This window comes from Hetaerina americana, unplaced genomic scaffold (genome assembly GCF_022747635.1).
Source record: "Hetaerina americana unplaced genomic scaffold, ioHetAmer1.1.p SCAF_21, whole genome shotgun sequence".
NCBI lineage: Eukaryota > Metazoa > Arthropoda > Insecta > Odonata > Calopterygidae > Hetaerina > Hetaerina americana.
In genome coordinates, this window is record NW_027286775.1 from 2705767 (window position 1) to 2732077 (window position 26311).

Consider the following 26311-nt stretch of genomic DNA (forward strand, 5'->3'; position numbering starts at 1 on the left):
TAAATAAGTTATGAATTACAAAGTGGGTTTTCTTGTCAAAGGGATTCTGTAGGGCAAGAAGCCGTAGCGGGCGGAGGCGGATACCGACCGACAAGTCGTGTGGGAGTCGAAGAGGGACGGGGAGAGAATGCCGGCGGAGGGAGGCGCGGAGGCCGGGACGAGGGAAACGCCGCACTTTCGTGCAAAATTCACGCGATGGCGAAAAACATCTTTCGAGGAAGGCTGCGAGGCGAACAATCCAAATTAATGCCGCAAAGCCTCGACGATTACTCGCCCAGTTCAAAACACAGCGTTCACAAGCCCGAATAATTTCAAAACACGCGTTGCCATCAGTTCTCATGCCTTGATTTAACATACCTGTTCCGTTATTTTCGGTATCGTTCGCTTCGAGTTACAGTCAGTGACTCGGCAACCGGGTGGACCCGAGGCCTACCAACTGGAAGGGCAAACGTATCATAGGATAACCCCTTGGACAAGATGAACGAATTCAATACAAGAAGTTGAAGAAACACTAAAGAAGATATCATGTTGATAAAATTAGAGAAATTAAGTGTAGATAAGATGTTATTCTTAAGATAGATTTAAGATGTCATTTTTTCCACGAGCGATAGGGGATCATAATAACATTGTCCGACCGCGGTAGGGTCATGTTCGGGTAAAATTATTCTGGTGTGTATTCACCACACACCCTGGCGGTGGTTTGCAGGGTATAAATAAATAAATAAATAAATAAATAAATATATATATATATATATAGAGAGAGAGAGAGAGAGAGAGAGAGAGAGCACGATTATCATTGAATTCGTCCTTCCACGCAAGTAAATACTAAATGCAAGTTCCAAAGAAAACAGAAAGTGAGTTTGCACGTTAACATTTTTTATAATCGTGTGAAATGCTCACCAAATATGGCAATGGAATCACTTTGAAAGAGTAGACTCATGACTCGGCTACTGGATTACTTTGATTACTTTCAAGCCCCTATGCATAGCATCCTCAGCGAATGAACAGAAAATGTTACTGATGCATGGACAAAGATTGAAAATGCTGTTTGCATTGCGTACTCCAAGAATGAAGATATAATATATAAGTGAAAATCTCTTCGTGTTTGGAAAATATAAAGAGTATGTAAATGATTGAGACCTAAATAAAAACCTTACTCAAGCGTCTCGCCATCCTCCTTAGCTAAGCTATCGTGTCTGAGTGTCTTCCTCACTTTCCCTCCCGAGTGCTTGGAAAATATTTATCGCGGTGATAACAAATGACATCCCCCACGAAGTTTACCTTACTCGAAAACCTGAGGGATGGTTAGATGAGAGGGAATTCTAATATATACTTTGGGAAACCATAGGCGACACTGGGAAAGGATCTGCCCTAACCCTGTTTTGTGAATTTCGCTCGAATTTGGGTTTAGTATTTGGTGAACCCTACCATCACCTATCAAACCGGCCTTCAGGATGATTTTTTCAGGATGATGCCGTGTTTATGATTTTTCTTTGTCATCGCAGTAACTTTCATTGCCGATGGTCACATACTCATCATATTAAATTACATGTTACAACTGCCAAAAAGCATTTCTATCAATTTCTAGCTAAATTAAACGAAACAATATTCAGGCTAGCCAAAATAAATACAAATAAAAATTATTTCTTTTAAATCCTCGAATATAATATAAATTAAAAAATATGCACGATTTAGTGGTATGGAACGAATCCGGAACAAAAAATAAATGAAAGGTGTAATACCCGACGTGGTAGCAAATACGTTTAACGCATGTCATTCCAAACTGACCGATGGCGTGGAGAGCGTTGGAATGATCTAAGCAGAGAGAAGATGGACCAATAGGAACTAAAATTTCTTGGACCAAAAGCTTCAGTGGCTTCAATTGCTACTGTGACAGGAAGTTCTGGAACAGGAAGTCTGAATAACTTGAGAACCTTTACTAGCAACGATAAATGTTTTTGCGTCATTTGGATACTGAAGACACCCTTGCCTTCTAAAGCCAAAATGACGCGTTTCTAGCAACTAATTACGGTCAACTCAAACAGCAGATCATGTTTCTCTAAAAAATGAAAATAGCTTCGCCGCTGTGAACGAAGTTAAATATGTATACTGTACTGCCTAAAACGGCCAAGGACAGAGGTTTTGCTTGACATTTTTCAAGGAAAATAATAGAGGTATAAATGATAAGAATACGTGTAAATAACTTCTGCTCTAACATTGATACACTAACTTAATTAATCATGCAGGCACTACTCCTGACGCAAATTCCACTATCCTTCTATACCCGCCCGAGAATTACCCATTCGTGAAATGAGTTCTTGCACCCCTTGGATAATAAAATAAACTTTTTTATTTTCCAATCACCACTCAAGTATTCTCTTAATTATTTTTCAAAGGGCATTGAGATCAAGAAGTAAAGGAAACAAATTTCCCAAGTAAGTTTTCCATAACATTCAGCAATGTTTTCCTACTGAAGAGTGAATATCAATTGAAATTTTTCTTATTCTATAATGACTAATAATCCCCTGTCTTACGCGAGTGACATTAATTCAGCCCACTTCCAAATTATTGAATTGGAAGCCAACATCGCTAGTATTTCCTCCAAAGACTAATTAAACTGTTATAAGCATTAAAAAAACAAGAATTTTCAACACTTGAACATAAATGATTGAAAACTCCAGGTTTACGATTGCATTATAGCCATCTCCTGAAATTTGCCCTGAGTCGGAGTATTGTAAGTAAAAATAAAAGGCCCTGACGATATATAAGCCCTATTTAACATCTCCAGAGTTCCCTTCATATCTCAAGGAGGTCACCTATGCTCTGAATAAATAACATCTCCCCCTGTCTTAAAGCGTGCGTCATCAAGCACAAGATGCCGGGATGAATGCGCCAGCGCCGCGAAGTTGTCACATGAAAATCCACTCCAACGCAACCTATTCGGCATCTTTCATCACTATGCGAATTACGCTTCATCTTTCGGACATCGTCAACGCTGTCATTTGAAGTCTTAGAAGCATGGGTGCGAAAATGTTAAGCTCGAGTGGGTTTCAAAAGCACACTCGTGTAATGCGTCAGCAAACAGAAGACGATGGCGAAGTCCCCGCCTCATAAACACATTTCACAAGCAGATCGGATGCTTATGAGAAGTACACCCGCACACCCACTCTCTTTAACGCATAATTCACGTGAAACGCTTAACTTCACGTAATGTGCTGCTGTTCGGATGGCATAGTTGGTTAGGAGATAGAGAGAAATAAAGGAAAATTCCCGCCCTAGGTCACCGGCGAGAAAATATAACTCCCGTTTTCTGTTATGTCCGCGTGTCACGAACATGAAAACGCAAATGGATGATATTGAGCAACCCTTCGCATAGCGGCCATATATCATGTAATGCCTTTCGAAAAACGGTCTTTTCCTGCGCGTTGCTCTAACCACTACCGCTTGGCTCAAGAGCGCCATTGTGATTGAACCTAATGGTGGACTTTCACGTCAACTCCAGTGGAAATCGGAATGAGGATTGTTTTATTCATCATATTTTTCACACGGCCAAAAAGGCTCACCTGATGGCTCTCTCGAAATCGATGCAGCAACAGAAAATGTTAGGTTTTGTGACCAATGAAAACGACTCCGACACGCCATCCGAACTTCAAAGTGATAAATAACCATTAGTTAAAGTATCTGGGGCTTCGTTCGAAGATGTCGGGGAGGCATTGACAGCAACGCCAAGCACCCACACCATACAGAACTGTGCACAAATGAAAAACAACAGGTTTACATTTCTTCGGCTGCTACTTAGCTGCTTGCTGCTGAATTTTTCGTTCTGAATTCGATGAAAATGTGGGAATCCAAAACTGCGGAAACCCACCTTCAAACCATGAATTTAAAATTATTGCTACTATTATAGTTTCTCAGAAGCATCAAATTTTTAGTATTAGCGCATGCTTTAAGCGTCTTTTTACCTGCTCAAGATAGTCTACCTTCAGTGAGCATATCCACTGAAAAGACTCACCAAAAGATAATAAGAACAATAGAATGATGTGAAATGTTTAAAAGGAGCAAAATGGCAAACATATTCGGCATGAAGACATTCACTGTTGTAATTCATCATAAATACAGATAATAATTAAAATTAAAAAAATATGCATGGACAATCACAGATGGATATTCCCTCAGAGTTAAGATGGATCTCCTGGGGATTGACTATGTTCTTTGGGTATTCCAGTAATTTCATTTCATTCTAGTATTTTTATTTTTTTACCCTCATATTCCAGTCTTGTTCATGTTTAATGGGGATGCGCTGTACACTTAGAAGTAAGTGCTCCACATGGATCACAAAGATAAAATACCTCCCTATGGAGTAGAAATCCATGAATGAATGACCTTAGGGTGACTGTTTCTAAAATATTAAGATTTAATGGGGGATTACGGGTAAGTATTTCATGCAATCATGCTCAATGCACTTCAAAAAGTCCTTAGATTTTAAACGTCAAACTAAGAGCAATAACTCAGACATGATGGAAGAGTATTTGACCTCACTGTCATGCATTTAATACTGCGTCTGCATAGGTGGAATTAAAAGAGTCTAAGCCACTCCAACAACGAACAGCCACCATTAGTAGATTCAATTAGGTGAATGGGGATATCCACCTCCTGTTTGCACTTCTGAGCATTTTCAGAGCCTTCATTCCTGCACTAGTAACACGCTATACCTCCCCTTACCATTACCCGATCTGGCCATTGGTGTTACCATATGTAGCATCAGAAAAGTCATGCAAACCATTTTATAGACCCGGATGGAATGTGTTATCATATAAAAGAGCATGGAGCAAATAAAGAAATGGAAGGAAATGATCCAGGAGACCCCAAGTGAAATTACAATTGAGCCAGGAGGATAAATAGGACTGATACAAAGATCCAGTGGGTATTCCCTGACCAATTGCTCAACTCATCAAAGAAAATTCTGCATTATTTTACACATATATAAACACAAGGTCTGTTCAATAAAGATTCGATCACAATTTTTTGTTCAAAAATTTAATTGCATTGTCTTTCTGGCTTATTGTGTTAAGTACATGTGGTGCAAGTGTCATTGATTTGACACCAATATTACATTCCTCAGAGGCAGCCATTGAAAGTCGATGCGCACTCAGTCGCCTGTATACATACAGGCGACTGAGGACCTTCCTATATAGTTACCTAATGGTAACTATATAGGAAGCACACAATTGGCGATACTCTGCATTGAAATTTTGCTTATGCTGGAAAAGATCATCGGCAGAGGGCTATTAAACACTACATGAGGCACTTGAGACATGTCTGCGTGTGATGGGTCCATGAGTGCTCATACTCAAACCACAGGATATTCACAAGCAGGTATGTTCACAGTTTAAGTTGACAGGAATATGAGATTCCCTTTTGAAGTTTATCACTGCAGATGAAACTTGAATACGTCATTTTCACCCTTAGGACAAGCAGCAAAGTTATGCGTCATAGGAAACTTACAAAACTGGCATCACCAGCTCCAAAAAAATCAACCTTCATAGGTTCTGCTGGGAAAGTTATGGTCATATTATTTTTCATTTTCAGGGAATATTGTATCATCTTGTCATACTAGCACTGGACCATGGTGGGAATGGCAGGTTCGCCTCAAATGGGAGCTGTGACAATGCCACGACACCTATCCAATCCCTCAATGCATACAAATTTAGGAGAATTGCAGCCCAGACGTGTGTCTGTATTTACATATATATGTATCCACACACACACACACATATATATGTGTGTGTGTGTGGATACATATAACGTCGGCCAATATGGAACCCTTGACCCGGTGGAAGACCCGAGAATCCTTCACGAAGCAAATACGCCGGGAAAGCACCAGATCTTACTTCTGTGTGTGTGTGTGTGTATATATATATATATATATATATATATATATATATATATATATATATATATATATATATATATATATATATATATATACACACACACACACACACACACTTGTATATATATATATAGAAACAGATATTCAGAAAAGGGATAGGAACACACATAAAGGACAAACACAATGTGTTCGTCCTTTATGTGTGTTCCTATCCATTTTCCTTATATCTGTTTCTATATAAATGAGTATTTATTTGCCATTTGGCGGGATTTCGTGTTTGAATGTGTGTGTGTATATATATATATATATATATATATATATATATATATATATATATATATATATATATACAAACACACACTCACAGACATATATATACACAGTAATCTACTCCAAGGTCAGTTTGGTAGGTGATGATAGGGTTCACCCAGGACTAAGCCTGACGGCATGTGAAATTCACACATCAGGGTAGGTGGGCCAGTTCCTTTCCCTGTGCAGATTATGTTTTCCTGGAAGATATGGTACCTGGAAAATCACATAGCTTGGGTGTAGCTGCAGGTGCCCAGAGACTTGCCCAGGACCCTCCGGTCAGTAGTCCAACGCTCTACTCTGGACTACTGCGACCCACAAAATTATATATATATATATATATATATATATATATATATATATATATATATATATATTAAATGGTAGGTATAACTAATTAGCTATTTAATATCAACTTTTTTAATTATAATTTAATCATTAAAAGTTAAATAAGGATAACTTAAATTTAAAAATTGTCAATTTCCCACATACAGTGATGAACCGAGTCAAACCACACAAGTAATGGGAAAATGTCACATTGAATGCATCTTGTGAAACAAAACTGGCATTGCTGTTTGAATATTATGATTTGAGGAATTCTAGAAACTAATTTTATTTCCAGTGTTAATACATGGATTCATAAAATCAGGTCATTTCATTGAATCTTTGATATAACTTTAAAATTTACCCACTTTAAAAGTAATCTTAAATATGCCCAAGAACTATTTAATTGAATTTGAATCACTCAATAGGGGACATTTCATGCAATATCCAGTGGGTAGAGTGCTGGATGACTGACTGAAGTGCCCAGATCTGATGATGCCTCTGAACACCTCCAGCTTCTCCCAAGCTGCGTACCATATCTCTGAGAAACCATAGCCGGCACAGGGAAAAGAACTGACCTCCCTTAATCCCCTGATGTGTGAATTTCACGTGCCACTTGGCTTAGCACTAGGGGTACTCTAACATAACCTTCCAAATGAAATTTTGGGTTGATAACTCAGGTTTTTTTGCTACCACTTGACATGGCGGCCATTTAATAAAAAAGCCAATATTCAATTTTTGTACAGTGATGAAGAGATTGTTTCATTTGATGATTACTTGGGAAAGATATGTTTCTGAGTCACATCCCTGTGATTTTAAATTGATACCAACCAACATTTTCATTTCGTGTCTCACTAAAAACTTACATCATCACGTCCTTGTTAGCTTTTTTCCATATGAAGGACCTGATTTACTGTATCAGAGGAATGATTTTTTTGGCAAGAGTAGTTTCCTGGCAGCTGGGCAATATTTTGAGCAGCAAATATATTGTTAGGGTCCAGCTGTTTCTTCACGGCATGATAAACTTCAAAGCCTGGCTTTGATACTTGGGCTGGGTACCACAAACGACGGACCTGTCAAGAGTAGGCATGAAAAAACAAATGGGACTAAATTCAGTGTTTTAACGTTGTTTCACACCATTGGTTTTTAATGGGATTTAAAAGGAGTAAAAATACTATTAATATAGCCAGTGAAATCCTTTGAAATTATGGCAGTGAAACTTGAAAAGGCATGCATAATGTATTTAAGCCTACTCCACATCAACTTATCAGTAAATTTATCTGTGAAATGATAAGTGGAAAACTTTTGAATTCACGCCTATTAAATTAAAAGTAGATACCCTCCAATGTGCATACAAATATCGAAAATAGATGTTCTAGAGGGCATGCTCCACTTTGTGAGATGTCACTGGTGATTTCTATTTCTGCTGAAGGTGGTGAAATGCACCTAACTCTTCATGAATATGTAAATAAGCTTGAAGTAAAATAATGGGAATGCATCATTAGGCGCACAAAATTCTCCAGATAAAATATGAATACAAACTACTCCAAATCTTCAAATCTCATGGAAGGATATATTTATGAGCAATTCATATTCCGCCATAATACATCATTATACTGGCAGTCTAATAGTGGAGTTCTGGTAATATTTTTCATAGAACATGCTGAACTTAGTTCATAATTGTACTTTTAGACATTACAGCTCAATGTAAATAGGCATCAATAAAAGGACAATGATTTCGTTTAGAAAGATGCTGTTAGAAAAGGCACAACATGTGAATATACTTTTGTAGAATGATTTAGATACGGTAAGCGTTGGAACCTGCAAGAAGATAAGAATAGAATCCTTCAAAAATTAAAGCTGAATAACAAATTGACAAACAAAGAGAAATTGTTAAGGAATAAATAAAGATGCCAAATAAAGTGAGATGTATGAAGGAAGTGCAATTAGGCTATGATATATGTAAACTATCATTGTACCCATGAAAAAGCCTAGAGAACTACACTTAACCGATATATAAAAATGAAATAATTAATTTATGAATTAAATTTCAGTTTACTAAAGTGCAGCAACTACATAAAACTTGACGAAAGATTGCATTTCCTAACACTCCAAATATGGATGTCTGCATGTCTTCAGTCCTATAAGGACCTCATTACATGAAGCCATAAATTTAAGTGATCTATCATTCATCACTTTTTGATTATGGAGTAGGTTTTTATATCCTCCTCTTTAAGATTTTGGTCAAAAGCTCATTATGAATGTATGTTAGCCTACCTTCCCTATTCCATGATGGTGTGATATACTTCCTCCAGATGCCAGGATTTCATCACGAGCTTTGTCCTCTACTTGATGAAACACTTCAAATGGATTCACAACTTCACCAGGTTTCTGGTTAAGCACCATGTCTCTTGCATTAAATACCATGTAAAAGTACACGCAGGATCCACCATCATACACTTGTGTCACACGGCAGGATATCAGAAAATAATTAATCCCCCTGGCTGAATGAAGCAATGAAATGTAATAATTGAAATATGAAAATGTGTATTAGCATAGGCACTGAAAAATCAAACATAATTTATATTTGTACTCTTTACCTTTGAATTCTTTTGCAACTCTGTACTTCACATTTTGGCACAATGACAGGGTCTTCTCCCAAGGTACTGAAGTTTCAAATGACTCGCCAAAGATACCATAGGACAGCATGAAGTCCTGAATTAAATATCAATTAGATATAAATACCATTTTTTAAGCTATAACATGTAAATGGAGAAACATAATTTCAGTACCTAGTTGACTAGTGGAATAGGCAAACAGAAAAACATCTAAAGACATACATATATGTTCCAAGAAACTGCGGGAGATGCCGGAACAGTAACTTTCAATGTAGTCATCCGCTTATATGCATTTCAGTGCAACAATTTCAGAGTTTAAAAGTCATTTGCCTTGACCGGGATTCAAACTGGGATCCCTTGATGTCTGATCCGGACATCAAGGAATCCCGGTTTGAATCCTGAAAGTTTTAAAGTTGGCCTTAACCTCGTGGACTGCGGCACATCGTGCATGACCATGAATGCCCGTGAAATTGTATGCACGGTATTTCATCATAACACCTTGTTCCTTTAAAGCCCCCAAAATTTCAGAGTTTAAGAGGATGCCTTCATAGCTTAACAGGCATCGAGGGATCCAGGTTCAAATCCTGGTCAAGGGGTATGATTTTTACACTATGAGATTGCTGCATTGAAACACATATGTATGTCCTCACTACCTTACATTATGGTTAGATAAGTGATTACATAATAAAAAGAAATATGTTGTCACCCACACTAAATCATCAGATTACTCCAAATAATTTTGTGCTAATATACTCATCAAATGTATGTCGCCCTTATGTATAAACTGTCACCATTATTACTATAAAGTAAATTATGATAAAGAAGTTTCACTACAAATAATAGCTCACCCTGACATAGGCAATTGCAAAGGTGAGCTTGTAACCTCTTTGGCCATTATCTGATCCCCCTAGAATTCCTCCAAACTTATTGACAGCTATACCATAAAGTTTTTGTTGCTGATATCTCGTTTCCTCCTGTGAGCCTAAAACAATTGAAAGCATGTATTGCATTAAAAGCAGTATATAATGGCTAAAACTGAGTACCACCAATTTGATTTATTATAGATAATAGAGAGTCCTTTTGATAGGTCTTTGTGTAGACAGTTCTTATGCTATTTACAAATTAAACTGGTTTGGTCAGAAAATAACCAGTACGTAATGACTATCAAAATTCAGATTCAACTGCCTGAGTTGAACTAATTTGAGTAAAACTTCCAAAATTATATCACATTATGCAAAAATATTCCAAATTAAATCACCTTCAAATATTGCAATTACTATGCTCATTACATCCGTGTCAATTCCTTTAACTCTTCGGAGATAAGTCATTTTAGCAGAATCAAGAATAGAGCCAAATATTCCATTTTGCTCTTTTAAAAATTGTCCAAACTGGTACTGTTCATTGTCTATAAGACGTAATGAAGCAGGCTGGCATCTCTGTAAATAAAAGTGAAATAATATAATTTTCAAGTATTGCTATTATTGTTATGCTGTTGCATTCAAACTAAGGGTATATTTTGTCTTTTAGATCAGAGTTACACGTCTTTGGGTGGTGAGAAAATTGACGCATGACTTCTTATGCGGCTATGCATAAAAAACAAAAGTAGAGTAGTATTTTCAAACAACTTTGAAAATTCCATATTATTTTGCATTTTTTCATGACTATTTCATTCTCTACAGATTTTAAGTAATTTAGTAACAGTTCATAATATAGTAATTTTTTGGAAAGGTCACATGTCTAATAACTTAAACTCTATACCAACAGAAATTTTGATAAGTCTTCTGATAGCCTGCAATATTAGCAGATTTTGGTTCATAAACCCTAAATATATTTTCATACTTCCCATTAAATAAGTTATAGTAATCGTTTTTAATGCCTGATGCACTAGCATTAAGTTAATTTTCTAAATTTTTATTCATAAATATAATTTGTTTGCACATTGTAAGACTATCCACTTGGGATATGGTCTGATTTACAAGCTATGTACTATGAAACTAACTTATTATTACTATGCAAATGTCAGTTAAAATTCACGATGGCAAATAAAATTGAACTTTTGCACTGAAACTAGCATACATATACATTATGAATGAAACAATCCAAATAAGGAACATACCCACATGCATTGTTTATGTATGCATATAATTTTTTTCCAATTGATGTCTTATTAAATTTACCTCTCTCGCAATGTCCCACAAGAAGTTTATTCCTCTCTCTAAATTTGGAAATATTATGGACCCATATTCTCTACTTTCTGGAAGTGGCCGTATCTTAAGAACTACTTCAGTTACTACACCCAATGTTCCTGAGGAAATAGAAAATATTTTTATTATTGATAAAAAATAAGGAATGACCTCACTACAATTTTCACTGCTATGAAAAAAAATACGTAGCTAAATTTGTGAGGTATTTGTGTTTTCAGCCATAGAGGAGACCTAAAATAACCCGAAAAGGTCAACTTCCTGTTGAATCAAATAAAATCAAGGTTTTTCAATTAAGTATGTGTTTGACCAAATCCATATTACACACCTACTATCATTGTCAGGACTTATTCCACTGCAACTTCTTTTAAATGACTTCTATCGGCTATCACTTTAATCCTGCTACAATTACATATTAAGCATAGAGTATTTTATTAACATTAAAATTAGCCAATCAGCTTTTTGTTTTTTTATAAACCAAAAAATCCAAAAAAATTGATACTGGCTTTTATAATGGATTTTTAAAGTATACACTATGAAAGATCAGCATGGACAATCATAAATGCAAGTTTCAAGGCCTTAGGTGGAGAAAAGACCATCTGGGTGGCTTGCATTCTATGAGACTTCTTGATTAAAAGGATGGGTGTCACTCTGATGAAACCAAGGTCAGCTGTTTTTATTCAATTTTTTGACTTCGATATCCAGGTCAAGTCTGGCTATGAAAAGTGCTAACTCATATCCAAGAGGAGAGCACAAAAACTGCATTTAATTATCACTTCTTTAAGTGTATAACTGCTTGTGAGGAAACACTCATTTGATTGCATAAATTTTATGGTGCATATTCATATAACACAACATTCCTTTTTTTAAATAATATCTACATCAAACTCTTTATTTCATTAAAGTTCCAAACCTTCAGATCCCATAATTACATGATGTAAATCAGGTCCACTTGACACCCTAGGTGCTCTGCATTCCTTCTGTAGGACACCTTTGGGAGTAACCATTTTCACATGGACTAGAAGGTCTTCAATATTTCCATATTTGTTCTTTTTCATACCGGACGCTCTTGTCGCAACCCACCCTCCAAGGCTAAAAGAAATTTTAAGGCATTGCTCTACTTATTATTTGATTTGATAACTTTCGTTTCATTTCGATTAGTTTTCGATTAGAATATATATATATATATATATATATATATATATATATATATATATATATATATATATATATAGATTAGTAATATAGTAGTAATATATATAGTAGCAGGTAATTATATTTACCCCTACCCTCAGTAAAAGTCTCTCATGGTAATTTTTATGACAAGGCATTGCAAAAATAATTAAACCTACCGAGGAGTCAATGCTAATTACTGTACGGTGTCAATATTAACCCTGGTTGAAATACTATCATACATCTTTGTTTACTCTATAGCATTTGGAAATAAGGGTGGAAAGTTATCATTCATGGCAGAAAAAGTAGAAATGATGGCATTAAATCTGAATTTTCTGCGGGAAAATTGAAAATCATTAGGAAATTTGAATTTTCCTGGAGATTGATTTGATGACGTCTATTTAAATTCATGACAACTTTTAAATAGGCTGGCTGGAATATTGTGTGCAAAAATTTCCATTCAAAGAAGATTTTTAGTACCAAAGAACCTTACTGTAATTGAAAAATGATAGGGGATAAAAATATGTTGGCTAAGGGAGGCTACCTAATTCATATGTATATACTTCCAACTCTAATTTGTTCATTGTCCTCAGCAATAAGAATTTTACTTTTTTTAAATTCAACTTTTGAAATGTTAGGTAGATAGCAATCTATAAATTTGAAAATCTAGGAGTAGTGGTGGTAGTATTTATGGGAGGGAGCTCATTTGTACCATTATGGATGGACAGGAGAGAATGAAGGGTGGAGAGAAACCCAGCCTGAGTAGTAACCTGCTTTTAACGCAAGACGCAAAGGGATCAGCAGCTTAACGTCTAATCCAACGGATGGCATACTCACTCAAAGTGCCCCCCACAAAGCACCTCAAGTGGGGATCACGACACCACTGAAAATTATCTGCATTGCCGGGATTCAAGTCCGGGCCCTCATGGTGGGAAGCCAGTGTGTTATTCACTGCACCATTTTGATCCCCTCATTATATATATATGAGCACTCATATACATATATATATATATATATATATATATATATATATATATATATATATATATATATATATATATATATATATATATATATATATATAAATATGAGCACTCATATAGATATTTAAAACATAGAAACATAAAGAAAGGACACATACATATGTAGTCTTGACGTTTTGACGGCACAGCTGTCATCATCAGAATCACGTCCCATCAAAACATCAAAACTACATGTCTGAGTGCCCTTTCTTTGTGTTTCTATATCTTAAAAATCTATACCAGTGTTTTTTTTTATTTGTGCATTGTCAATGAGCATTCTGCCATTAATATATTATTGAGCTGACTCAACAAGGGTAAATATCAATTACTTCCACTTCCTTGACTAATTTAAATTGTGACCACATAAAACTTGCCCAATGTAAAATTCAAATCAATACTCTGAGAAAAAATGTATTCATTTTTACCCCCAATTAATTGTAGTTCAAATCTTTTCATCGACTACTTTTAAACTCTTTTTTGAATGGTCTGCACAATATCAGGCACATGCTACCAAATGAATGTAATCTTAAACAACACCCCTCTACCATCAAAACACAGCCAATTCTATGGCCAGATTACCTGGAAAACTCGTATGAATCTGGTTCATGTCCAGTTGTGAATCCCTTGGAGTTCAATTCTCTTTCTATGTCCTGCCCAATAATCCCAGACTCAGCACACACTAAGAAACTTTTTTGGTCAATCCATAAAATACGATTCTGTAATAAACAATTTTACATATATATAGCATAATTATCATTCTATCAATATCATTATAATCATCAAAATAATTTTAAAGTAGTTATCAAATATTTCCATCAATCAATCATTTCTTTGGCATTTAACATTCGCAAAAAATGTTGTGACTTTCAGCCGAATTGAGATCATTTGCAAAGTTTGATTTGGGTTAAAATTTAAGCTTCATGCTCCTTAATAATTTTACTTCCTTCATTCCACTTTACTTGCTTCTCTGCTGATGGTAATGGGCTGATGAATTTAGCAAACAAAATGACATTAGCGAGACAAAACATTTACAACAATGAAATTACACTGAAATCTACAACCAAGTACCCCAATCTTTTGCCAGGAGATGACCTTGGGGAGCTATTTCACCCATCAAAGGAGAAATGGAAGAGATTACATGAGGAAAGGATAGTACGGAAAGCAATCATATAATGCCATAAAGGATAGGAACAGCATGTTTCATGGCACGTATAGCAGGAAGTAGATGTGTGTGTTTATATGTGTGCATTCTTCATGGTCGCGGTAGTCCAGTGAGTAGAGTGTTGGAATGCTGACCGGAAGGTCCCGGGTTCAATTCCCGGGCAAGGCACTCTGGGCACCTGCTGCTCCACCCAAGCTAAAGTGATTTTTCTGGTACCAGGTCTTCCTGGGAAACCATAACCAGCACAGGGAAAGGATACAGCCCCCCTACCATGATGTGTGAATTTTCACACGCCACATAGGGCTTAGTACTGGGTGATCTCTACCATCACCTACTAAACCGACCTTTGGGTTGACCTGTGTTTATGGTTTATATATATATATATATATATATATATATATATATATATATATATATATATATATATATATACACACACATACACACACACACACATACATATATATATATATAAAAACATGAAGATATTGTTGTCATCTTTCAATAGCTGCCACCCATTGCATAGGAAATGCTCCATCCCCTCCTCACTCAGTCCATGGCCTCCTCTGAAACAACACCTCCTCCCAAAAGATATACTTGGACCAGCTGCATGACTCTCTCAGAAAATGTGGGTGCCCTGAAAAACTACTGAACAGTAAAATTCTCAAACTGTCAACCCAATACACTCCCCTCCCCACACCAAACCGCCCAAAATGCCCTAATCTTATCACCACTTTCTTCCCCGGAATCCACACAATTAAACAAGTAATCCGTGAACTCATCCCAATTATTAATAACACTCAGTCCATATTACTTTTATTCCTCATTGTCCCTCCATTTCGTTTAAATGCCCGCCGAACTTGCCAGACATGTTCAAGTCAACAAAACCACCTGCGAGCACCTCCATCTCTTCCCCACCCCTGTCTGCATCATGCAGCCTTCCACGCTGCGAATGCTGCCATCTTCTAAGACCCTCCACCTCTCTTACTATTAACTCACAACCCGACACCACCTATACCTCAAAAAATATTATATATCTTCTCTCCTGTAACTTCTGCCCTGACTTCTATGTGGGTGAATGCACGACCACCCTTTCCCTCCGCATAAATAGCCACCACTATTCCACCAAATCTCCTATCTTCCTTAATTATCCCATCCCTACTCAAACTGCTTCCCACAACTAATCTTTTGATGACTGCTTCTCTGTTTTGGTGATTGAAACCCTTCCCAAATCTGCAAGTATCATAGAGGTGAGAACCCACGAGATGGCACATATCTGGGTGCTCAAGTCATTTAAACCTCCCGGGCTGAACGAAGCCCACTGAGTGCATGCAATAGCTGCCTACATATCCCCTCCAACCCCTTGTTCATTTCCTATTTGTCCCTTACCTCTCCTTCCCTCACCCCTCCCCCGCACATGTCCTCTCCGCTCTTCCCTAAGAACGCCATTCTGGTGACAACAGTCCGAGGAAACGTCAGAAGTACATATGTGAGTGCCCATTCCATTTCAAAGATACATGTATGTATATATATATATATATATATATACATACATGTATATATATATATACATACATATATATATATATATATATATATATATATATATATATATATATATATATATATATATATATATATATATAAAATGTATGTATATATATATATATAATGTATGTATATATATATATATATAATAGGACACGCATATATATATACACACACACGCATATATATATAATGATTGTACGGAAAAACTCACACGAGCGGCACAATAATGGGCTGACACAATATAATAAAAATAGGATAGAATAGCAGCATTGAAAAGGACACTCACACGGTAAATTGTTCCAGCTTTCGGCCCTCTCAAAGGCCTTCTTCAAGTGAGCTTGTGTCACTTGAAGAAGGCCTCTGAGAGGGCCGAAAGCTCGAACAATTTACCATGTGAGTGTCCTTTTAAATCTATTCTATTTGTGTTATATTGGGTTAGCCCATTATTGTGTGTGTATATATATATATATATATATATATATATATATATATATATATATATATATATATATATATATATATATATATATATATATATATATATATATATATATATGCTTTCGTAGACGTAACACGGAAGTGCCGAATAGTACAATACACAGTAACACACAATATAGAAACACAAAAAAAGAAGAACACTCACACGTTATTTCTTGATATTTCGACGGAAACAATCCGTCTTCCTCTGAAGATATAGAAGTAATGACTGCTGGAGTTGTTGAGGTGAGGGGTGCGAGAGAAAGGGAAGGGGGCCAGGAGAAGGGGAGAACGGGAGGCGAAGGAGGGGTGAGGGTGGGCTTCCACAAAGTAACAATTTTAGGCCACTCCCATCAGTGAACGACATTGAGGCCCGGATGCTGATAGGCCATACAGATGTAAATGAATGCCATTTCAAGTGTTTTTAATTGTATAGGGTTATCGGATGTGGGAAGGGAGGCCAGGACGGAAACATTGTAGCACAGGTTGAAAGGGGTATTATGATGGGAAGCATGTTTAGGGATGGGGAGACCCGCGGACGGGGAGGAGGGATTGCACGAGGCGCGGTGGTTATTAATCCTAATGTTAAGTGGTGTGGAACATTGGCCTATGTAAAATGACGGGCAGAGTTTACAGGTAAGAAGATAAACTACATTCTTGGAAGTGCAAGAGGAATAGGGGAAGGGCGGGAGAGAGTTAAATGGTGGGATGGAGTGGGGTGGAGTGGTGAAAATAGGGCAGGTTTTGCATCTTGCTCGATGACATGGAGTGGGTATGGCTCTGGGGGTGTGAGGGGATTTTGAGAGCGGCCTGGTGGATTTGAGGATATCTGCTAGGTTGGCGGGACGTTTGAAGGTGACAGAGGGGCATTTGGGAAGAAGGTTGGAGGAAGTGTTGTGATTTTTGAGGATGGGGAATAGGTCTTTGAGGATGAATTTGAGAGACTGAATGCCTGGGAAGTAGGTAGTACAGATTGAGAGAGGCTGGGAGTCTGTGGTTGACGCAGGCTTGGGGGTGTAGGAATGTTTAAGTATTTTTTTATGGAGGAGGGAATCAGGGTATCCTCGTTGGAGGAGGGAGTGGTGAAGGTTGTTAAGGTATTTCTTAAGGGATTCGGGATGGTTGCAAATGCGGTGACCGCGGATAGAGAGGGAGTAAGGGAGGGAGCGCTTGGTATGGGAGGGGTGACAACTGCTGTAATGAAGGTATTGCTGCTTATTAGTGGGTTTGGTGTGAACAGAGGTAAGGAATTTGTTATTGCTGAGGGTAATATTAACATCGAGGAAGGTAATCTGAGAGGATGAAATGGTCGAGGTGAAAGACAGAGATGAGGAATCGTTGAGTTGGGAGATGAAGGAATTGAGGGAATCTATGCTGTGTGGCCATAGTAGAAAGATGTCGTCAATGTATCGGAGCCACAGGAGGGGTTGCAGAGGATAGTTTGAAAGGAAATTCTCTTCTAGGACACCAAGGTGGAGGTTTGCATATGAAGGGCTGAATCTGCTACCCATGGCACAGCCCTTTATCTGGAGGTAATGGTTATTGTTAAAAGAAAAGGAGTTGCGGGTGAGAATGAAATCGGAAAGGTCAATGAGAAAATCGGTACTGGGGATTTGAGGGGTAGGGCGTTTGGAGAGGAAGTAACGTAGGGAAGAAAGGCCTTCTTGGTGAGGAATGGAAGTGTATAGGGAGGTGACATCGATAGTAGCCATAGTAATATGGGTATCAGGAGGGAGGGAAGTTGAGTGAAGCAATCTGAGGAAGTGGTAGGTGTCTTTTATAAACGAGGGTAGGGAGTGAACTAAAGGTTGGAGATAGTAGTCCACGAAGGCGGAAATTCTTTCGGTAGGAGAGCTACGAGAGGAGACTATAGGGCGGCCTGGGTTGTTGGGTTTGTGGATCTTAGGAAGGATGTAGAAGTGAGGGGTGTGAGGTTGGGAAGGGGAAAGGAGGGAGATGTCACTGGGGGAAAGATTCTCCTTAGGGCCGTTGTCTCGGAGGAAAGCGATAATTTCTTTTTGGAATGCGGGGTTAGGGTCAGCGGGAATATTTTGATAGGATGAAGTGTCGGAGAGTAGTCTGTTGCATTCTTGAAGGTAGTCTGCAGTGTTTAGGATTACAACTGTCGAACTCTTATCGGCAGAAGTGATGACTAGGTTGGGGTTGTGAGTGAGTTTTTTTAACTCAGTTAATTCGGCCGGGGAGAGATTAGTGTTGGGGTTTAGAGATTTAAGGAAAGAAGGACTAGATGTTTTGGACAGGAGAAGATTGATGAAGATTTCGACCGGGTGATTAGGAGGGAGCGGTGGAGGTTCAAGGTGGGAAGGCGGCCGGAACTTGGTGAGGGCGCTGTGTGTGTGCGGGGGATTGAAGAGTGGCGGGTTGCATGGCCCAGAAATGTCGCCATCTAAGATTTCTGGCGAAATTTATGACGTCTGCGAGGATGTTCACGTGATTAACCTTGGGGGTGGGGGAGAATGAGAGGCCTTTTCCCAGAAGTGAGGTTTGGTGCTCGTTCAGCGTGGTGCTAGAAAGGTTCAGCACGTGTTCGGCAGTATCTATTGTTTGGTCGACCGGCGGGGAAGGGACGGATTGAGAAGGGTTTTGTTGGTAGCAACGGCTCGGTGGAATTCCTGGTGTTGGTAGGGAAGGTGGGGGTAGGTGGAAAATAGTCGCTAAATCCGGTTTCTGTAGGTAAAGGGGTGGGGGAGGAGGGCTAGGTTTGACAAGTTGGAGAGGTAAGGCAAGGCCTTGGCGGAAGTAAGAAGTGCACAGATTGGACAATTTATTTAAGGCTTTTCTGCGTCGGAACTCAAGGGAGCGGAGAGCCGATTTAAGGATTCGGTTTACATTCGAGAGGAGATGTGGGGAAGTGAGAGAAAGAACGTTGATGAGGGAATGTGTGGAATTGTGATACTTGTGAATGAGGCTATTGTATATATATATATAATATATTTTTTAAATTATATTTTAATATTAGTAATTAATTGAATTAACTGATATTATTAATATATATAATATTATTATATTATATATTAATATATATCTATATTAGATATATACCCTATTCCAAAAAAGATAAAAGGCTAAGGCTACATCATGTGAGGACTACAGGACAATAAGTTTGATATCCCACGCAGCTAAAGTTGTTCTTAGGATCATAAACAAAAGATAGAGAGTACGGCAAATGATTACTTAGGGGATGATCAGTTTGGGTTTAGGAAGGGGAGAGGTACGCGTGATGCCATTGCAGTAATGAGATTATTAATCAACCAGGAGGTATTTGCCTGTTTCGTAGATTTCGAAAAAGCGTTTGATAGAATGAATTGGGAAACACTAATGAGTATATTGCAGAAAATAGGAATAGATTGGAGGGAAAGGAGGCTAATCCGCTACCTGTACATGTCTCAGACTGCTCAGGTGCAGGTGGGGAACGGGTTGTCCAGATGGGCAGTGTTAGGAAGGGGTGTAAGGCAGGGCTGCCCATTATCACCGTTGCTGATCAACCTGTATGCAGAGGAAATGATCAAAGAGGCATGGGAAGAACTCGAGGTAGGAATGAAAGTGGGCGGGGAATTCGTAAAATCAGTTAGGTTTGCTGATGACCAAGCTTTAGTTTGTCAGTCAGCCAAGGGGCTGCAAGCATTGCTGAGTGAACTGGAAATTCAGTGCGACAGGTATGGGATGAGAATCAATATTAATAAAACAAAGGTTATGCGATTTTCTCGAAAGAAAAAGGCCAAGCTTAAAATTAAAATAGGAGGGCAAAAACTAGAGCAGGTAGATCTGTTTACGTATCTGGGAAGTGATTTAGACCAACACAGTCAAAGTAGTAGGGACGTAAGGAGAAGAATTGCGCTAGACAAAGAGGCTTTCACAAGGAGGAGGGAGTTGATGAAAGGGACGTTGAGTAAGGATGTTAAGAAAAGACTCGTAAAAACTTTGATATGGAGCGTAGCTATGTACGGCGCGGAAATGTGGTAATTGAAGCAGGAGGATAGCGGTAGACTGGAGGCTTTTGAAATGTGGGTGTGAAGAAGAATGGAGAAGGTGAAATGGACAGAGAAGAAAACAAATGAGGAAGTACTTGGTATGGTGGGCGAGGAGAGGGGTTTGTTGGGAGAAATCGTATGGAGGCAAGAAAAATGGATGAAGGGGCTATTGACCGGCAGTGGGATGTTGAAGACTGTAATAGAGGGGACAATTTTAGGCAAACGAGGAAAAGGAAGGAGCAGGATAGGGATGTTGGACGGGATGAAGGGAGGAAGAAAGTACTCAGAGATGAAGAGGGACCTGGTGTAGAGTAGGATACTGGATTTTGTGTTTTGTTAGGAATCACTATCTATTTATTTAATAGCTGTGTCCATCCAAAAACCTACCTTAACCGGTAGATTACCTAATATATACACACGAGTAAGTTTATATATATATATATATTTATTTATTTATATAATTTCCGTCAATTTGGTTGGATGGATACTCGTTTTGAGTGGAGTCTCACCATTTGCGAAGTGTCCAAGGAAACAATCATACGGCGCTCGTCGGGAGGGCAGGTGACCGCCTTGGTGACATTGGTGCCGCCGCCGAAGGGGATGAGAACCACGTTCATCTCGTCAGCAGCCGTCACTATTTTCACCACGTCATCGTGCTTCCCTGGCCAGACGACGAGGTCCGGTATGCGATCGAATGGAAACGCAGGCCCGCCCTCTCCCGTCTTCCCGTCCTCGGCACTGGGGCCGTGTTTCCCTAGTCCCCTCAACAGGGCGATCTCCTCCAGCGTCTGCCCGTGCGCTCGGTAAAGCCTGTCTTCGCCGTCGAACGAGTGCTGGATGCCAAAATGCACAATGCACTGGCAGAAGCCTAAAAAAATAATAAGATGCCAAAATGTATTTCGTCATAGATTGCATCCAAGGCCCACCCAATCACCGACTTTACCTAGCGCATGCATGCACGTCTGAATTGAATTATTCATTAAATGTATGCGCCCTCTTCTCGAATTCAATTGGAAACTTGTTTAAGTGAGCAAGAGAAGCATGAGCTACGTAATGAGGTCAGAACAGTGTGGTGCAGTCGATCTATGAATTTTGGTGAAGACATGTTGAGTCTGGCATGTATAAAATTCATTTATTAAGTTTCATTGTTTCAACTCTATGAAAGTAGCTGCAGATTTTTGTATTTTCTGAACGTCGAAAAGGCAAGAATCCACAGCTCTCGGCATCTTCTGAGAAACACAATTCACAGGAAGTTAGGTTGTTTTTTTTCTGCAGCACGGTCGCGTATAAACCTGAAGTGGTCTGAACTTTGTGAGCATATTCGTCATGTCCGAAATCAAAAGTACGGCTATTTAACAAGAGCCACAGTTTATAAAAGGAGCTATATAAAGATATGAGAGCAATAGTTCAAAATCCGCCCTATATCCATATAAATCTGTCTGCTAGATTGCGTTCGACAGCAAACAGCGTTAACATAAATTGAAATCTGAGAAACGATTTATAAATTAGTTATCGCTTATTCGACTTTAGAGCTTTGTGCACTTTTATGCATAAAGCATAGAGCATCGCCCATCCTTCAGAGTTTACAATGTGCCCAGCTGAAAAATTACGAAAAATACTTTTCCCCGTTAACTTTTAGTACCGATGTGCACTTTGCTACGAAGGATCTGCATGAGAAAATCCTTGGCCCTGACCAAATGTTTTAAAGTACCCGGAGATATATTTTTCACAAACTATTGCCCGCATTTAGCTGCAAAGACAGCACTTAAGTTACGGCACGCGCAAGTCCGCAGAAATCCCCAAAATTTTATTTTTATTAGTCAAATTAATCCGCCTAAAACTGCCTTGAACGGTGTCTATTACATGAAGTAACGCCCTCATTAATATTACTTTTATGCATTGAGCAAAGCATCTACGAGGTATGTTCTAAAAGTACGCGAATTTTAAATTTTCACGGGTTACGTATTTTTGATTTTTTTGCGGAACTATGTTGGTACATATGTCTCTCACTTATGCCGAAAAGTTCGGCCAGTGTTCAGTTAGTTGTTGACAGCCGTTTTGCTGGGACGTGTGTTGGCTTGTCTTCGATTTTTGCCTGTTCCAAAAAATGGATCAAAGAATCTGTTTCAAATTTTGTGTGAAAAACAAAATTAAGTGCGCGGATGCATTCCGAATGTTGACTGTGGCATATGGAGAAGCTATCTTGGACCGAAGCAACGTTTTTCGGGGGTACAAAATTTTCTCAGACGGCTGAGAAGATGCGAACGACGAAGAGCGTGCCGGACGCCCGAGCACGTCAACGACAGATGAAAACATTGATGAAGAGAAGAAAATAGCATTGGCCAATCGTCGAATCACCGATAGAGAAGTTGCTGAGGAACTAAACATATCGATTAACTAGTACAATTCCATTTTTACCAATGATTTGGGTATGACCAGAGGATCATAACTGGTGACGAATCATGGGTTTATGATATTGACGTGGAAACTAAAGCTCAATCATCCCAATGGAAGCTGCAGCACGAGCCAAGACCGAAAAAAGGAATTCGGTCGAACGTGAACGTTTTGCTTACAGTTTTCTTCGATTGCTGGGGCGTGGTGCATCGTGAGTTCTTACCACAGGGTAGAACGGTAAATAAGGAATTTCACCTGCATGTTATGCGCAGTTTGCGCGAAGCAATCCGCCCCAAACCCTCGCATTTGTGGAAGAATAGAAATTGGCTTTTGCACCATGACAACGACCCTGCTCACACATCGTTACTCGTGCGAGAATTTATCTACATAATATATCTACATAATTTTTGGCCAAAAACAACACACCAATGATGCCGCAGCCACCGTATTCCCCAGATCCCGCCCCCAGTGACTTAGTCTTGTTCCCGAAACTGAGGAGGCCAATGAAAGGACGGCGCTACGCTACCATGAACGAGATAAAGGCTGCACCGAAGGAGGAGCTAAACAAGATCACAAAAAATGATATTTTTAAGTGCTTCGAGAACAGGAAAAAACGTTGGCACAAGTGTATAATATCTAAAGGGGATTACTTTGAAGGGAACAAAATAGATATTCATGAATAAATAAATATTTTTTTGCAAAAACATAAAAGTCGTGATACTTTTTGAACAGACCTCGTACAACACACTTGAGTATTTGCAGCCAAATTTTCTTCGGAGAGTTTTGTGGCTGAGCGCTCGGTCAAATGTTTGGGGGTTCTGAATCCGTGTCCTGGTTTAGCTTAACGAATATTCTCATTCCGAATACCCCGTATTTATGAGTGCGTCACAAGATTACTATTATAAACCACTCCGTATTTGAATTCAAAATCCATGGTTTCTATGGCATGCTTGTAAATTATTCCTAATGATAAACAAACCTAAATTTTGAGAATCCGTGCGACGGGTCCGAGTATCACCATTAAGATTCAATTTGGCTACGACTACACTCGCCCCATTCTGGATAGCACCCCTCATTATCCGCTCTCTTGCCCGTGATGTGAACTTCAGTTTCCCAAAAATTAGTGATTAAAAAAACTGTTCGCAAGAAAGTGAAATTTGCTTTGATTTCGGTTACTGGCTACCATTAGAAAGCTTAAAATGTTAGTGGAAATATTGAAATCAATTAATAACTCTATTTTTTTAATGATTACCTTGATTTATAATACTTGGAGGGAATGTTGTGGGCAGTTTATTCTGTTGAAGTTTCAATAGAGCTTCATCTAACGTAATATTTAAAACATTTCGTATCCAGTCCCTTAGCTGCTCAGACAAGGAAATATCTCGAACTGAGTACCTAAATTACAAAAAAAAATTAAAAGCCAATGAATATTTTATATCACTTATAATATCAGGAAATGTTGATAAATTTAGAATATTTTCTTAGCTTACCTCTCTCCTCCGCGAAAGTTTAAAATTCCATTTTCAAGCGTCAGTTCAGTTCCTTCGTAGCCCCATCCATTCCATTTAAGTAGGTCTTGCCTTAAAGGAAAAATAATTGAGTGCGCTCAAATACCATCGATTCAAACAATGCCTTGGCATTATTTCTGTAATTTAAAACATAAATTTAATAAATGTTATCAGACTGAAGTAAATATACCAATTTATCTTTCCACTAAAATATTTTTTATTCGGTACAACTAGTTTCGACGTATCGGCGTCATCCTCAGGTACCTTGGAAAGACACTTTTCATAATCATCTTTAAAGAGACATCCATCCAACCTATCCAAGAGGTTCAATATGCAATTCAACCCTCGCTCCGTAAGTGACCCCCAACCTAGCTCCTCCAGCAATCCCGATACGCCATCCGAGCAATCGCAGCATCACTTCACAATTGCATTTACTCCACGCTGCACGCGATCCAATTCGGCAATCAATTCAAATCCATGAGGATCCATATTTATTATATATTCACATTTAGTTACAATTAGGCAAATGGCCCGGTGGCAACGCTCTATGGCTCAATCTTATACTGCTGAAGAAATACGTGTATGAAACAAAATGTATTTAAATACAAAGGCACTTAAGGATTCTCGAAATTCCCAAACGTACCCGTACCAATACACATGGAGCCCCGGTTCACCCCATACAAAGTAAAGCACCGTCCAGCATCACACTCCGTCCGAAATCACGCACTTTTCTACACCATACCCCTTCCAAAATCACGCACCGTGATGAAACCACACACTTTAACAATCCAACTTCTCACGCCACCCACATCACGTAGAGAACAATATTTTAAATAAAATAATAAATTAATCCCAGACAAATAAAGTTTATTGCCCAGTCCTTTGTCCTGAGGCTTCTATATGCCTATTCTTAAAACTCCTAAAATTTAATGGAAAGGGCTTAACCAATCCTCCATCCACAATCACGGGGTGAAGGTTAAATTAAAGATTAAATCTCTTGCATAATTTGGAAAGATATCTCTTTAGCAGTGATGCTGAAAATTATTAGCCCAATCGTACTGCGGTAGGAGAGATCATGTCAATAAAATTAGAGGTTTCAAGTGTACGACGGATAGATTTAAGATGTCGTTTTTTCCATGAACGATAAGAGATCAGAAAAACCATGTCCGACCGCGATAGAGTCGAATTCGGGTCAAAATTAGCCTGGTATGCATTCAATTTCTGCCACACACCCTAGCGATGGCTTGCAGGGTACTTGAATAAATAAAATAAACATATCCTCCAGGCAGCTGGCTTCATTCAACAATAATTCTGCTTAAAAATGAATATTTTTCTTATTTGTTTTTGTGTTATTTTTTTATTTTAAAACTGTGGTCATTTATTCCCTTGAAACTTAGTTTTTCCATCTCCTGCCATAAATCTTCCCACGCCTCGTCGTTTTTAACTCTTCTATAATCTAACCTTCTCCTTTTTCTTCTATTTTCCAAACTCTCCCATTTCAGAATACTCAACATTTCCGTTACGCTCTCTGACCTTCTGTACCTTCCGAGAACGTATCTCGCTGCCTTTCGTCGTACTTTTTATAACTTTTTAATATGTCTCATATGGGTCCCATACTTTGGACGAGTATTCCAGAATAGGTCTAACCAGGACTTTGTTCCTTTTCTTTTTGCAGAATCCATTGCTT

General features: G+C 38.5%; 1 protein-coding gene across 1 annotated transcript; it reads right to left on the reverse strand.

Annotated features, from left to right (window-relative positions):
- Positions 1 to 7201: 7201 nt before the first annotated feature.
- LOC139688605 (alkyldihydroxyacetonephosphate synthase, peroxisomal-like) lies at positions 7202 to 25113 on the reverse strand. The gene is made up of 11 exons (XM_071586150.1): positions 25043 to 25113; positions 24369 to 24511; positions 21232 to 21590; positions 14120 to 14256; positions 12259 to 12437; positions 11322 to 11449; positions 10403 to 10580; positions 9993 to 10126; positions 9127 to 9241; positions 8804 to 9030; positions 7202 to 7599 (listed from the first exon to the last, which is right to left on the reverse strand). The coding sequence occupies exons 1-11, from the start codon at positions 25111 to 25113 to the stop codon at positions 7408 to 7410; spliced, it is 1863 nt and encodes a 620-aa protein (XP_071442251.1). The 3' UTR covers positions 7202 to 7407.
- Positions 25114 to 26311: the final 1198 nt, after the last annotated feature.

Coding starts and splice junctions, on each gene's coding strand:
- LOC139688605 (XM_071586150.1), bottom strand. CDS start 25,113: ATGGATCCTCATGGATTTGAATTGATTGCCGAATTGGATCGCGTGCAG. Junction 14,257..21,231: donor CCTTGGACACTTCGCAAATG/GTGAGACTCCAC, acceptor TGTTTATTACAG/AATCGTATTTTATGGATTGA. Junction 12,438..14,119: donor GATTCATACGAGTTTTCCAG/GTAATCTGGCCA, acceptor AATTTCTTTTAG/CCTTGGAGGGTGGGTTGCGA.